Source organism: Geotrypetes seraphini, chromosome 1, assembly GCF_902459505.1.
Source record: "Geotrypetes seraphini chromosome 1, aGeoSer1.1, whole genome shotgun sequence".
NCBI lineage: Eukaryota > Metazoa > Chordata > Amphibia > Gymnophiona > Dermophiidae > Geotrypetes > Geotrypetes seraphini.
This window is the reverse complement of record NC_047084.1, coordinates 164,652,609-164,667,339: the sequence shown is the minus strand read 5'-3', so window position 1 is coordinate 164,667,339 and position 14,731 is coordinate 164,652,609. Positions and strand designations below refer to the sequence as shown.

Here is a 14,731-nt window from a genome sequence, read left to right as displayed (position 1 = left end):
AGGCAGAGTCGAGGCAGAACCGTATTTGCTCAGTAACTGAACAAATTGCTGCTCTAACATGGTATGGAGAGAAGCTTGCAATTATGGATTCGAGTCTGAAACTGGACCACTTGCTGAGGCTATAGATTCCAAGGTGGCGGTAGATACATGCTTCGACTTGGAGGAGGATTGCTTGAGGCCTACCGCAGGAACCTTCTGCTTAGGTATCTGACCTGAGGGGAGCTCAGGGGAAGATAAAGCAGGTGTACTTGAGGTCAAAGACGATCTGAACAAGGAAGGTCTGATGAAACTCGAGGTCGGAGTTGTGGAAACAAGAGGACCCTCCGTTGACTTCTTGACTGAGTCGGAAGTCAAGGTCAAGGGTGTTGCTGAAGAGTCCATCTTGAACAGCTTTTCCATTTGAACCTGACGACATTTCAGGGCTCGAGGTTGAAGGTTTATTACCCCAGTTTGTCTTTTAATTTTAAAGTAATTATTTTTATTTACGATATATTTGTGATTTAAGAAATCCAATTTTATTTCTTTGTAAAACACTTTGTATCCTGAAAAGCGTTTAATCAAATAATATAATAAACTTGAAGAGTAGCACAGTGCGCGCACGACTTCAGACTATGGTTAGGCCCGAGACAACGAAGAAACCAGCAGTGTGGTTGCGTGAGGGATATCGCACGCTGACACTGGCTACACTTCTTGAAGCCCTTGACTGGCTGGGACATAGGAGGAAAGATAGCCGCTGCAAAGTTGAAGCCCGCAGGCTGTGGGCGCGCAACCCGTCCCGCCAGTCAGCCAACGAAAAAATAAAACTTATTTTTTTAAACTAACAAAAGAAATAGACACAGCGATTCGCAAAAGAAAAAACACAAACCATGGTGAAGAGAAGGCACGAAACAAACGAAGTTCAGTTCAGAGAGTAAAAGTACTGACTTCTCGGCTCCGCAGAAAACTGAGAACTGAGGAGACTCGTCCTGTACTGGGCAAGAAGGCACTCACGCATGCGCGTTGCGGCAGACTGAAAACTTCTGAGTTTCTACAAGCAAGTCTGCTTGCAAGGCTGTCTGCATCCGGGCTCCGTGGATGACATCACCCATATGTGAGAATAGGCTGCCTGCTTGTCCTGGGATAACTCATTTTATGGTCACTCCATCATTGTTTAGAAGTGAGGCGATCCCAAATACAATGAATACCTTGGTCAAAACTTGAAGGGGAAACAAGCATTAGCCTTCCTTACATTTCGCAAAGTCAGGAAAGATCAACCTCATGCAATCCACAAGAGCAACTAAAGAAAACACAACTTGCTTTTTGCATGATCCTACAACTTAGATTAAATCACTCTGGCTCTTGCAACCCACCTTTGTTTCCCAGCTGCTGGGGAATGAGGTTTGAATGGATTCTGTAGCACACACACACACACACACACACACATTCTCTGTCCCTCTCAAGAAAAAACTTACCCCCTCTCCCCATTAGGTGTCTTCCACTCACCACCCCCTTTCTCCACAGAGCAACACTGTCAAAGCGTTCTGATTCCTTTTGAGGACGAGCTGTTGGTTCAGTGAAGGGAGGGAGGGGAAGTTTACACGTTGCTTTGTAGCCCTTTTCTCACCCCACCCTTACGAACCTACAGTTTGGCTCGATCTGATCTGAAAAGTGTAGTTACTTACCTGTAATGTAGGTTCTCCGTGGACAGCAAAATAGTCAGCCACATATGGGTGTTGTCCCAACAGCTCCCAATTTGCGGATAAGCTCTCCAATAGCTCAGAGAGATTTTTTTTTTTCTGAGCACGTGCAGTGCCCGGGCCCCACTGGGCATGCCTGAGCCCTACCCATTTCCCCCTGCTTCCCCCTATTCCCCAGGATGTTCCTAGCTGTGGCCGGGTTGGCCGTATGGGGAAGCGGGTGGGTTGTGTGGCTTAATATCCTGCTGTCCACGGAGAACCTACGTTACAGGGAAGTAACTACACTTTCTCCTAGGACAAGCAGGATGAGTCAGCCACATATGGGTGACTCCCTAGCCGAGGGATGTACCAACTGGACCTGCGCCGTAGCGCTCTGTGCATCCCTCGCCTGGCTGTGGAGGCCAAGCCGGGCAGGGAAATCAGGCGAAGCAGGTGAAGTTGTGGAAACAAGGTTTTTGATAAAGTGCTGTGTTAACTGAGCAATAATACTCACAGAACAGTGAAACTGGTCAATAACAATCAATGAACAGTGAGAAACCATCTGGTCAACAGTGACAATTTGTACTTGCATGTGAGAATTCATACTTGCCTATTCCACATTCAGTCTAGACAGGAGTGCTGGAAGACCTACTTAATCAATATCTATAACACCCTACTTGATCAGTGTTTGTCGATATTTATAACCCCTTACTTGATCAGTGTTTGTCAAGGCTGTGCTAGTGGTTGCTGTCCCTCCCACGAGGGAAGAGCCACTTCCAAGACTGCTCGGCCGACTTCCAAGACTGCTCAGCCGAATGCATTTGGAGCGTGGAATGCTATGTCGAGACAGTAGTGCTTGGTGAAGGTGTGCATGGAGGACCAAGTGGCTGCATCGCAGATATCCCCTATTGGTGTGTGGTGCAGATGAGCCGTTGTGGTGGCTATGGCTCTGCGCTGGTGGGCGTAGGCTCCCACCTGCGGTTGACGCTGCGCTCTTCTATAGGTGGGGATGCACTTGGATATCCAGCGCAAGAGCCTGCGTTTGGTGGCCGGCAGTCCTGGTCTGTTTTGGTCATAGGAGACGAACAATTGAGGCTTGTCTGGTCTGTTGCATAATCAGGGCCCGCACACAGTCCAGGAGATGTCGCTGGGGTGGCTGTGTGCCTCCCTATGGGGGGATGTAGAGTGCCGGGATGCACGCTGAAACCATCTTCGGCAAGAATCGGGGGTGGGTTCTGGGTACCATCCTGTTCTCATGGAGGAGTGTGTCGGGGGGTGATGGACCAGGGCCTGGATCTCGCCGATACATCTGGCCGATGCAATGGAGGTCAGGGTTTTCCCAGCCAGGAATACGGGATCTGCCACCCCCAAAGGTTTGAAGGGGTCGAGGTGAGCTGATGCGGCACCAAGTTGAGGTCCCATCCGGGCGGTGGTGGTCTGACCGGTGGGTGCAGATTGGACAGTCCCTTCATGAAATTTTGTGATTACTGGAAGCCTCGACACTGGTTTGTTGTCTAGGCCAGTGTGGTATGCCGCGATTGCACTTAGGTGGACCTTGATGGAAGTGGGTTTTAGGTCCCACTGAGATAAGCTCAGTATGTACTGCAGGATGTCCGGTATGGGCCAGTTGTAGGGGTCTCGCAGCATGTCTGTGCACCGGTAGCGGAACCTTCTCCATTTCAACCCATAGCATTTTCTGGTTGAAGGTCTTCTGGCTGCCATAATAATGTGCTCCACGTCTTGTGGTAGGTTCATCCTCTCATCATCCATGCGGTCAGGGCTAAGGAACGCAGGTCGTGGTGGAGGGTGGAGGCTCCCGTGTCGTGTTATGAGAACTGCACTGATTGGGAGGGGTAGAGGTGGGTGAACAGCTATCCCTTGCCGGAACGGGAACCATGGTTGCTGGGGCCTGAACAGGGCAATCATGATCACCGTTGCTCTGTCCTGAAGGATCTTCTGCAGGACTTAGGGTATGGCGGGTAGGCGTATAAGAGTCTGTGGTTCCAACTCGCAGATAGACCGTCGGGGCTGAGACGGCGATGAGTTGATCTCTTTGAGCAGAGGGTCGAGTATTTTGAGTTCAGTTTGGTTGCAAACGGGTCGATGCTCGGTGTGCCCCAGGTACTGAAGATCTTCTTTATCGCCGCTGGGTTGAGACACCACTCATAGGGATCCAGCTGGCGGCTGAGGCTTTCTGCCAGGTCGATCTGCTTCCCCGGGAGGTAAGTTGCCTGGATGGGGCATTGAATGTAGTTGGTGAACTCCCACATGCGGCAAGCTTCCTTGCATAGTGAGGCTGACCCTGTCCCCCCCTGCTTGTTGATGTAGTACATGGCCACCTGGTTTTATGTTTGGGTGAGGACTGCCCTGCCTGTCACCCATTGTTTGAAGGTTTCGAGGGCATTCCCTATGGCCCTGAGCTCCAGTAGGTAGATATGGAGTGAGGACGCCTGGGCCGACCATATGTCCCCTGTGCGAAGATGGAGAAGGTGTGGCCACCAGCTGGTGAGGTGGTGGTCTGGTTTCCCTTTCGCTAAGTTATCTCGGGCCGTTCACCAGTGAAGCGTCTTATGTATGGGCTGGCGAATGGGTATCTGGGTGATCAGAGGTTGGGTATACTGGTCCCAGTGACGTCTGAGGTGCCCTTTCAGGTATATCATGTGTAGTCTGGTGTGCTGGACAACAACGACCGCAGCCAACAATGAGCTGCTGGCAGGGATGCACTGGGCCAGGAATGTCATGGCGTCGATCTGGTAGTCCAGGACAGCCTTGGTCTGTGTGGTGTCGATGACTGCCCCGATGAATGGTATCCCCTGGGTAGGTATCAGGTGGGATTTCTTGTAGTTGATGAGGAACCCCAGTTCTTGGAGGAGGGTTATGGTGGTTGTCGGGGCTGCCAGTTGTCGAGATAAGATAGGACACACACCCGAAGGCGAGGATGTGCCACTGCCACACACTTTGTGAACACTCTTGGAGCCGATGAGAGTCCAAGGGATAGGACCTTGTACTGGAGGTGCCTGTCTTGGCTTTAGAAGCGACGATGCCTCCTGTGGGCTGGGTGCATGGGCACGTGAGTGTATGCATCATATAAGTTCAAGGATACTAGCCAATACTCGGGCTGTAACAGGGCCAAGACTGTACCCAGAGAGTGCATCTGGAATCATTCCTTGTGTATGCACCTGTTGAGCTTGCAGAGATCCAGGATCGAGCGTTGTCCTTGTCCATGGGGATGCGGGGGTTCCTGGAGTAAAAACCCCTTGGTGATCTCTGTTCGGCACTGCCTCTATTGATTCTGCCGAAGCAGGTCCTCTCCTTGCTGCAGGAAAATTGGGTCGTCAGATAGAGGGTGCCCCACCCACTCTGGGGGCGGGAGTGGAGACGAATTCGGAATCCCTGCTTGATGATGCTGAGGGCCCACTAATCTGATCCTGCTGGCCGGAGGGTGGTCAAGGTTCTGTTTTTGTTTTGGGGAGAGGGCTGCCCTTGGATGCCCCTGCCCCTCAAGCGGTGCTTGTTTGCGTAGCAGTTATGTTACTGTTGCGAGCGCTGGGGCACAGACTGCTGCCAGTGTGGACTGGCTCGGTGGTGAGCTGGAGTCCCTGTTTTATTTTATTTATTTATTTTCCCTAAATGGCCTCCTGATAAAGCCGCAACTGGAACTGGAGCGCAGCAATTCGTGCGCTCAGCATTGCGCCCTCGAAGGTCTTTTTCCCCGTGGAATCCAGGATTTTTCAGGTCCTTCCCTGACGTAGGGGCGTTAGAGGGGGGGTGTCGTGCTGCCCTGTTTCTCTTAAGCGCCAAGGCTACCGCAATGTCCATGTATGGCTGCTGCGGGTTGTCGAATCCCCGGGCCGGAAAGATCTGGTACTTCAGTCCCAGTCTCCTTGATGTTGGTTGCCCTGTAGAGGGAGTCTGCCAAATCTTGTCTCTGCAGTCCAGGAGGTTCTTGTGTACTGGAATCGCCACTGCCTGCCTGACGTAGTTCAGGCATTGTAGTTATCTGTGTTGGGTACTGGTGGTCCACCCATGTGGATCTTGAGAAAGGCTATGAGTTTCTGGAGGAACTTGGGGGTAAGTCCTCGTTTGTGGGGGGGGGGTTTTTTGGTGTTTTTTTTAAATAGTTATTTATTTATTTTTGTGGGTGGTGACTCGGGGCGTGGCTGGAGGCTGGTATGTTGCTTGTTCCTCCGTTGCTTGGGTGCATGGCATGCCGCTGGAATGCGCCATGTTGTTGTGCGTGGCTCCCTCTAAAGGGGGGCATTGGGAGGAGTGTTGCCCGCTGAGAGAGGAGTTGGGTCAGCAGGAGGATTAACTGTTGCTGCTGGTCCCGCCCAGGTGGTTCGCAGGTTCATGTGCTGCTCCATTTGACTGGTTGGGTGGCTCCATGTACCCCACCGACATTCTCTGTCTTTCTTGAGAGGGGGGTGAGTCTGCAGAGAGGGGGCAGGATGCACCCCTTCATCTGTGCCAGTGCTCCTGGCTGCGTTTCCCACTGGCAGAGAAAGAGGCTGTAGAAGCCTGGACCAATCAGGCCTTAGGCATAGCGGGTCCGCCCATCCCCACTAATCCTAAGGCCTGATTGGCCAAGGTGCCTAGCCTGGGCCAATCAGGCCTTAGATTTAGCGGGGATGGGCCGGGAAGGGGCGTGCCGTCTCATTTCCATGAGGCAGACCCGTCGGCTGGACGGCAGCAAGATCCATCCAGCTGACCAACATTGAAAGGTTAGTTGGGGGAGGGAGATTAGTTGGAGCGGGGGGTCGTTGGGCTTTCCGGCAGGAGGAGTTGGGCATCCTCCTGTCGGCAATTACGAGTTTGGGGGGGGGAGGGGGTTCCGGGGTTCCAACAGGAGGAGTTGGGCATCCTCCTGTCGGCGATTACGAGTTTGGGGGGGGAGGGGGTTCCGACAGGAGGAGTTGGGCATCCTCCTGTCGGCGATTACGAGTTTGGGGGGGAGGGGGCTCGGGGTTCCGACAGGAGGAGTTAGGCATTCTCCTGTCGGTGATGGGACAGGCGGCCGCAACAACCACGGCCGCTATACATATTGCAGCAGGGAGATCCCTTGCTGCCATAAGTATAGCGGCCGCGTCTAATTTAACCCGATTCTCTAAAGACGCCGGTTACAGAATCGGCGTTTAGTATAGTACGTCTCTCCCGGGCGGCCTGCCTGGGGAGCATTTTTTTTTTAAAAACATGCATCCCGATTGGCTGATTAGACAGCTGTAGGACGTCTACAGCTGCCTAAAATCGGAACGCACTTTTGGAGAATCAGGGCCTTAAATGTTTTTCTGGTTTGTGATACAGTTTTTTCTGGTTTGTGATACAGCTTTTCTGGTTTGTGATGACCTGTACCATATACAGGTAATAAATGTCTTTTTTTCAGCAATAAATGTGTACTGTATTCTTCTTCATGGAAAAATAAGACATCCCCCTGAAAATAAGACCTTGTGCATATTTTGGAGTTTTTAAAAATATAAGACAGTGTCATATATTCGGGGAAACAGGGTAGCAGAGTCCCTCCTGCTAGCTGTGAGCTGTGGAAAAGTGCAGTGAACAGCTCTTTAAGCTGAGGAGTTTCAAACCCCCACCTTTGGAGAGGCGTGATCTGACATGCCGCATCACTGATGACATCAGCAGCATACTTTGTGAGGAGTTCCCCGGGACTGCCCCTGTTGCAATTGATTGCCAGCGGTTTCCATCATGGCTGGTTGCTGAGACCCTGCCCAATCGGAAAGGCTAATGTGAAAAGCAGACTCCTCATTCCCGACATGAGGGGGGGGAGGGGGAGAGAGGTCTGCACTGCAGACTCTGCAAGACCCCAAGAGGGAAAAAGCATCGAGTTTATTTTATTTTTTTCAGAATGTGGGGAGATTGCTGTACAAGCTGAACTCTGGAGCAGCATGTCTCCTGCCGGTGGGAGAGGTCTGCAGTTCCCCCCGAGGGAAAGAAGCATGGGAGTTTATTTCTCCTTAAGTTCAGATTGGGAGGAGGGTGGGGCAGAGCCCTCGGGGCTGCAAAAGATTATCAGAGGTTTTCCCAAAAACAAGCAGATAAGACTTACCTTTGGGGCTGGAGGGGGAACCCCGATCGGCTGTCTGCAGAGGCTGGCTGTACGCGGCAGCATGCAGGGACTCCGGGGGCGATTTCTCAGTCTGGAGGGCGAAAACCCTGATCTGCTGACTGCAGAGGCTGGCTGTACGCGGCAGCATGCAGTGACTCCGGGGAAGATCTCTCAGTCTGGAGGGCGAAAACCCCGATCTGCTGACTGCAGAGGCTGGCTTTACGCGGCAGTATGCAGTGACTCCGGGAGAGATCTCTCGGTCTGGCGAGACCCCTATCGGCTGCCTGCAGAGGCTGGCTGTATGCGGCAGCATGCAGGGACTCCGGGAGATATTTCTCTGCCGGGCCAGTGCAGGCGGGGGGATTAGCTGAGCCAGGGCATCCTGGAGGCTCCTTGCCGCTGTAGCTTGTGGATCCCCCGCTGCTGCATTCCGATGAGGATTGCTGCTGGAGGAAGATTCTCGGGCCTCACTTCTCTCCATGAAGTCTCTCAGTGCCCTCTTCCTTCGCTTGCGTGCACGTGGAGACCTGTGTGCACAATGCAAGCAACACGGAAACCTCGTGCACCGGATCCAATCAGTGGGCGCACAATTCGTGAGGATCCAGTGCATTCATCCTTCTCCTGCATCCCAGTCATTTCTTTAGATGATTCAGCCATCTTCAAGGTGATGAGTAGAAAAGTTGTAATGGAGAGCTGTAGAAAATCCGACCGATGGGAATGGGCGGAAACTAAAGACTGGGGATTAGGGGGAAGCAGGGGGAAATGGGTAGGGCTCGGGCATGCCCAGTGGGGCCCGGGCACTGCACATGCTCAGGAAAAAAAAAAAAAATCTCTGAGCTATTGGAGAGCTTATCCGCAAATTGGGAGCTGTTGGGACAACACCCATATGTGGCTGACTCATCCTGCTTGTCCTAGGAGAAGTACTCACACAGAATCTGTGTGAATAGTTTCAGTTCAGATCGAGCCAAACTGTAGGTTCGAAAGGGGGGTGGGTGAAGAAAAGGGCTACAAAGTAACGTGTAAACTTCCCCTCCCTTCGCTGAACCAACAGCTTGTCTTCAAAAGGAAGCTCAGTTTTTTGTTTTGAAGAATACTGCTGCGAAGCTGATCTTTGGAAAACATAAATTTGACCATGTGACCCCTTTGCTTCAGAGTCTTCATTGGCTCCCGGTTTATTTTAGAATTCAATTTAAACACGCTTGTATTTCTTTTAAAATTCTACATGGTATCTTTAATCCTCTTATTCCTTTATTTTGGAATGTTTACACATTCTCCTTTGCAAGAGGTATCCAACAATTTAAACTCCCCCCTTCCTTCTAAAAAAGGGATTAAAGGAGTCAAGATCTTCAGTCAATCTTTGGTCTTTAAATTCTCTCAACTCTGGAATGATCTCCCTCCTTTTTTTTTTTTAAGGAGTTCCAGTTCGTTTCAATTTTTCCATAAATCTTTAAAAAATATTCTATTTGCCAAACATTTTGAAAATTAATTCTTTTGAAATTTTGCTATTATCTTCTATTTATCATTTGTAAATCTTTCCCTGTTTATTTAATTGCTGTAAACCAAGTCGAGCCTTCTCAGAATGACTCGGTATACAAAGTTAAGTTTTAGTTTAGTTTAGTTTAGTTTAGAAACAGCAGGGAGGCAGGGCTTGGGAAGAGTACACCAGATGCCAGGACTGGGACAAAGGGGTAAAAGTGTAGCATTCCCATGAGCGTGCGCGGCCTGTGGCTGATGGAGGGGGGGGTACTACATTACTTTCTCCTCACTTGCGCTCTGTGAGAGGCCTCTGTTGTCTTTTGGGTTTGCCAAAAATGCTGCCCTTTATTGAAGTTTAGAAGCTGTGTATTAAAACTAAATCTGAAGGCATGGGGAAGAAGGTTGGGCCCTGAATCGGCGAGGGCGATTTTTTTAAAATACGAATCAATTCACCCAAAGTGAATCGGGAATCGATTCGAATCGGGAATCGGGCAGCACTAGTCTCCACCTGCTGGTCATGATGAGCTATTACCCACCAGTAAAGGTTGTACCAGTCTGGAAAAGTGACAAAGAAAAAGGTAGATTAGTGATGTTATAAGCTGTGAAGCCAATACGCATTTAAATTACACATGGGTTATTTTATAACAAAGTGCCTATATCAAAGTTCCAGAAAAAACCTAATACCAGTTTTTATAAAGACAATAGTTATGTATCTGCCTTTATAAAAAGGCACCCAGATCTATCCCCAGTAGTGCACAATCATATACAAATCTACACCTGCTGTAAAGGTATGCACGTTCTCTATGCATTTATGCACACATTTTACAAAACACAAGATTGTAATTCAACCACTTTTCCACATGTCTACACACAATCATATTCAGCTGTGCAATTTTAAGAAAGCAATTGTCCACATGCAAACTATGCTTTACACATAGAAAACGTTTTATAAAATTACCCTTTTGCTGACAAACTTCGGAACCTAAAAGAAACACTGAATATTTTTTTTAAAAATAGACCGACTAAAAAGCATCAACATTCTCACAGCCCAATTTAAAGCACTTTTCCAGGTAGCACCACCTGTTAACTAGATAAGTACTACTAATTAAGACCAGTCAGCAATTTTCAGCACCATGATCCAGAGCCAAGTGATAAATATCCCGAGAAACTGCCACTATCTGGATAACTATCACAGTAAACTAGATAACAGCAGCAGTTGGGCACCAATATCTGGATATTTGTCATTGCTGAATATCCAGGAATATACTGATCAGTTACAAACTCAACACCCCCCACCCCTTTTTATCAATCCTATAGGCGGCTCAGCATTTAGCTTGTGCTGCTCAGGAACACAGCTTGATAAATGAGTGGGGTTAGATTATAAAGCACTCTGGGGACAGGAAAATACCTACAGTACCTGAATGTAACCACCCTGAACTACTGAGAAACGCACACACTAAATCAAAATCCCTATATATTTAAACACAGCTGGAGTTTATAGAAATGCTGACTGCACGAGTCTAAAATATTGACCAGTAAATGTTTTAACACAATACGATATTATAATAAGAAATATCATTAAACCATAATATAATATAAACAAAACTAATAACATTTAATGCAACATTTTAATAAAAATGAATATATTTAAAAACATACCTAAATGTAGCAGTGTAAACTGTGCTGCCAATTCTTTTGCATCTTCTAATGCTGTACACAATTTGTCTGGCATGAAATAACTGTGGGTATTATTTGCAATAGTTGGAATGACTACCTTATAAACCAGTAGTACTTTTCCATCTTGATTTGTGGTTGAATACAAATAGTATTCTGGTGGTGCCCAATTATTTTTGTTGCAATAGTAATCTAAATGCGTAACAGCAGAATGAAAATGGTTGGATTTTAAAGAATACATACTAATTGGAGTGAGTTTTGTTCCTGGATAAAATGGATAAGTGCACCTTTCAAGTTCAGGTGAGCTTGGACTTGGCTGACCATTAAGACGAGCTGGAAGACTTGGAGGCCTTCCCAAAGGCTTTTGGTTTCCATCTTCTTTATTTACAAATGTAAGAAGATTTTCAGAGTTGGGGCTAATCTGACCATTCAAATGCTGTCTCCAAGTTCCTTCTTTATTTACAGGTTTTGCCAAAGTTACTTCAATACTTGCCCCATCAATGCATTTCCCATTCATTATGGACATAGCAGCAACTGCATCTTCTCGATTAAAAAAGTGTACAAAAGCATAGTCTCTCAATTTCTTCACACGTTCAACTGATCCAGATTTGAATTTATTAAATTCTGCTTTAATTGTATCTTCTGTAGTAGAAATCATTAAGTTCCTCACATAGAGTACTTTAACTCTCTGCATCGTTTCCTCATCAACTTCCTTTTCTGGGTCAGCCCAGTCTACCTGAATAGTATGACCCCAAAGCTGGAATGTTCCTGCAACAGAAAAAAGATTAACCATGTAAATCATTTTAATTTTTTTTCATATTATAATTTCTACTTTAATCTCACAAGAAAACTAAAAAGAGCCTATCTATTTGGATACCATATCATTACTTTTGTTCTTTCAATGGCACAACAAAGTCGTGTAAAAATGTTTATGCAGGTGACTTTACCCTGTCAAAACAGCTATACTAAGACATAAAGACCCTGAATAGGGCAATATTACCCATAGCAGGTGTTCTACAAGGTCAAAAGGCCATGTGTTCTCATGTGACATCACCAGACAGAGCCCTGGAGCAGATGCTACCCAACATTCTATCTTTAAGAAGCTTTTGGCAACGTCTCACTATGTATATTGAATGCCTTCTCACAAAGCGTTAGCATATGAAACCAGAAGTGTAACAACATAGCTAGAAAAATACAACTCCTAAAGGAGCCCTCCTTTCCTAATTGTGTAAAGTTAGTCTATATGTTTTGGCATGTGTTTACTAACTTATCCTGGTCCTATTTATTAATCTAATTTTAACTTGTTTTTAAGATATTTTTTATTTTGTACACCGCCTAGAAATGTGATTAAGCGGTATAAAAAATTTTATAATAAACTTGATAAACTTGAAAACTTGATGAGATTGAGAATACATGACCTACTTTGCCTCAGAGAACACTTATTACAGGTGAGTAGCTGCACTTTCTCTGAGGACCAGAAAAAAAGTTCTCACATAAAGAGATTATGTACTTACCCTGGTAAGCTCTTTTCTAGTAGATAGGTGAGACATTCTAGACCAGGTCTGCCCAAGTCCAGTCCTCGTGATCTACTGGCAAGCCAGGTTTTCAGGATATCAAGTACTGTACCTAATTTCATTTTAGTTTGATGCATTGTAAACCGCTTAGGCAAAATGTAGGAGCGGTATATTAAATTTTAAATAAACATAAACATATCCACAATGAACATGCATGAGAGAGATTTGCATACCAAGAAGGCAGTGTAGGCAAATCTCTCATATGCATATTCATTGTGGATATCCTGGCCTGCCAGTAGATCTCAAGGTCCGGACTTGGGCAGCCCTGTTCTAGACAGTAGGGCTATTTACTACTATTAATTATTTATATAGCACTCCAGATTTTTCACTCTGCCTCTATAGTACTTCACTCATCAAATTAGCGCCCTCTACAGTTAGTACTAAAGCTCCGAGGAGCACCGAATGTACATGAAGTAGAGACACTTGTAGCAACAGGATCAAACCAATTATTCTGCTCAAGAATTCAATCAACAATAAAGAGACATGCCAACACCAGCTTCAAAGAAGTTGAGAAATCACTCCCCAATAAATGGAAAATATATCCAAATTCTTTCCAGCCCACAAGGGCTGACAGATATCCAAGAAACAGCTTGGAAAGGCATAAACAGCTCAAAAACTAAGCAGACACAGTAAATACTGGGCAGGAGTCTACAATGTCTCACCTATCTACTGGAAAAGAGCTTACCAGGGTAAGTACAAAATCTCTTTTTCCAGTGCAATAGGTGAGACATTCTAGAGTAAGGATGTACAAAAGCAGTCCCCCAAAGAGCTAGGGTGGGCTTGCAGCACTGGCCCTTAAGACCGAGGACCTGAAGGCTGAGTTCTGCCTTGCAGCAACATTCACTCTGTAAAACGTGAACAACGTGGGAAGAGAAGACCACATTGTAACCCCGCAAATCTCCTCAGGAGGGACAGATTTAGCTTTGGACAAGGAAGAAGCCACACTCCTGGTAGAAAGCACCTTGACGGAAACAGGGGACTGTTTCCCAGAAAGAATGCAGGCTGACAAAATGGCCCTATGGATCCATCTGGCTATAGAGGTCTTGGAAGCCGGAGCACTCTGCTTAATTGAATGAGTCAGCAGAAACAGATGGTCAGAGGCGAAACTCATTAGTGACCTCCAAATAACACAGAAGAACCCTGTGTTCGACCAGTTTCTTCAACAGGTGGTCCTGAGTCGAGAAACCTGTTGGCAGAAAGGCAGGCAAACACACTGCCCAAAGAACATGAAAAGCCAAAACAATGGCCTAGAGTGTCAAAACCCACAGAGAAGCATCTAAAAGAAGGCCAAAGAGAGCCTAGATAAAGCTAGACAGCACCAGGCTAAGATCTGAGATAGGGATAGGATGGAAACCAGCTGTCTGACACGACGAACTATGAAAAACCCAGCGCCGGCAAAGGCTTTGTCTCAAGAGTTGGTAGGAAGAATACTAAGGTTAGCTCTGCAGATTATGACAACGCTGACTTCCCTTACACCAGTAGAAATGAATTAGATAGAGACTGCCAGGTTGAGCACAGGCAGACACTAGCTCATCATCTTAAACCTATTTGCAACCCTGTTAAGGCAGTTAAAGCTGAAACACAGTATGGCCTTTTAAGGTAGAGTCACTACAGAGAAGAGAACACTGAGCACACACAGATACAGAAAGAGTTGAATCCCTTCCCCCTCTCTAAGCTGAGGAGGTGTGGCCTGGAGCAGGTTAAAGTGAGGCCAGTGAGAAAGGAAAGGGGAGAGCCACAGAGAGCATGTGGAGAGACAGAGGAAGAGCTCGAGGGCTTGCCACTTGAACCGGATTCAGACCATGAGAGAGATTGGGAAATGAAGGAGGAATCTGAAGTGCCTCTAACCACAGCAGGAAGAGTTAGAGCCCATGGAAACTTGTGAATTGCTGGGAAGAGAGTTTTTTTACAGAAGCTATGGACATAAGTCAGTAAGCTGTGAGTTTAGAATGAACTTTATTCATGTTGCTGATGAATTTCTGCTCTGTTATATTTTGGCTCTCTGGGTTAAGCAAACCCACTTAAATGCAATAATCAGAACTCTACAGAGTTAATCTGTATGTTTACAAAGCAGTTCTTTTGTCTTTGAAGTATGTTTGCATTACAAAACCAGCCCGAAACAGCTGAGTATTAATTAGCCATCTGAAATGGAGCCGTGCAGGCTGAGCAACACACTGCAGGCTAACTAAAGATTTGTTTTCTGTTCGGCGTATGCTGTGTTTTGTTTTATTAACCCCTGCATTCCAACGCTGATGTTAATGAACGGGAAGGGGTAAAATGCGGACCTCACGGAC

At 47.0% G+C, this 14,731-nt stretch overlaps 1 protein-coding gene across 3 annotated transcripts in view; it reads right to left on the bottom strand.

The window, feature by feature from the left end:
* Positions 1–14,731, bottom strand: part of RBM46 (RNA binding motif protein 46) — a 144,609-nt gene that overhangs the window by 40,900 nt on the left and 88,978 nt on the right. For all 3 annotated transcript variants that reach the window (XM_033937983.1, XM_033936296.1, XM_033937180.1), the window contains one exon: positions 10,849–11,631. In XM_033937983.1, the coding sequence (XP_033793874.1) occupies positions 10,849–11,631 (783 nt within the window). The remainder of the gene's footprint in view (positions 1–10,848; positions 11,632–14,731) is intronic.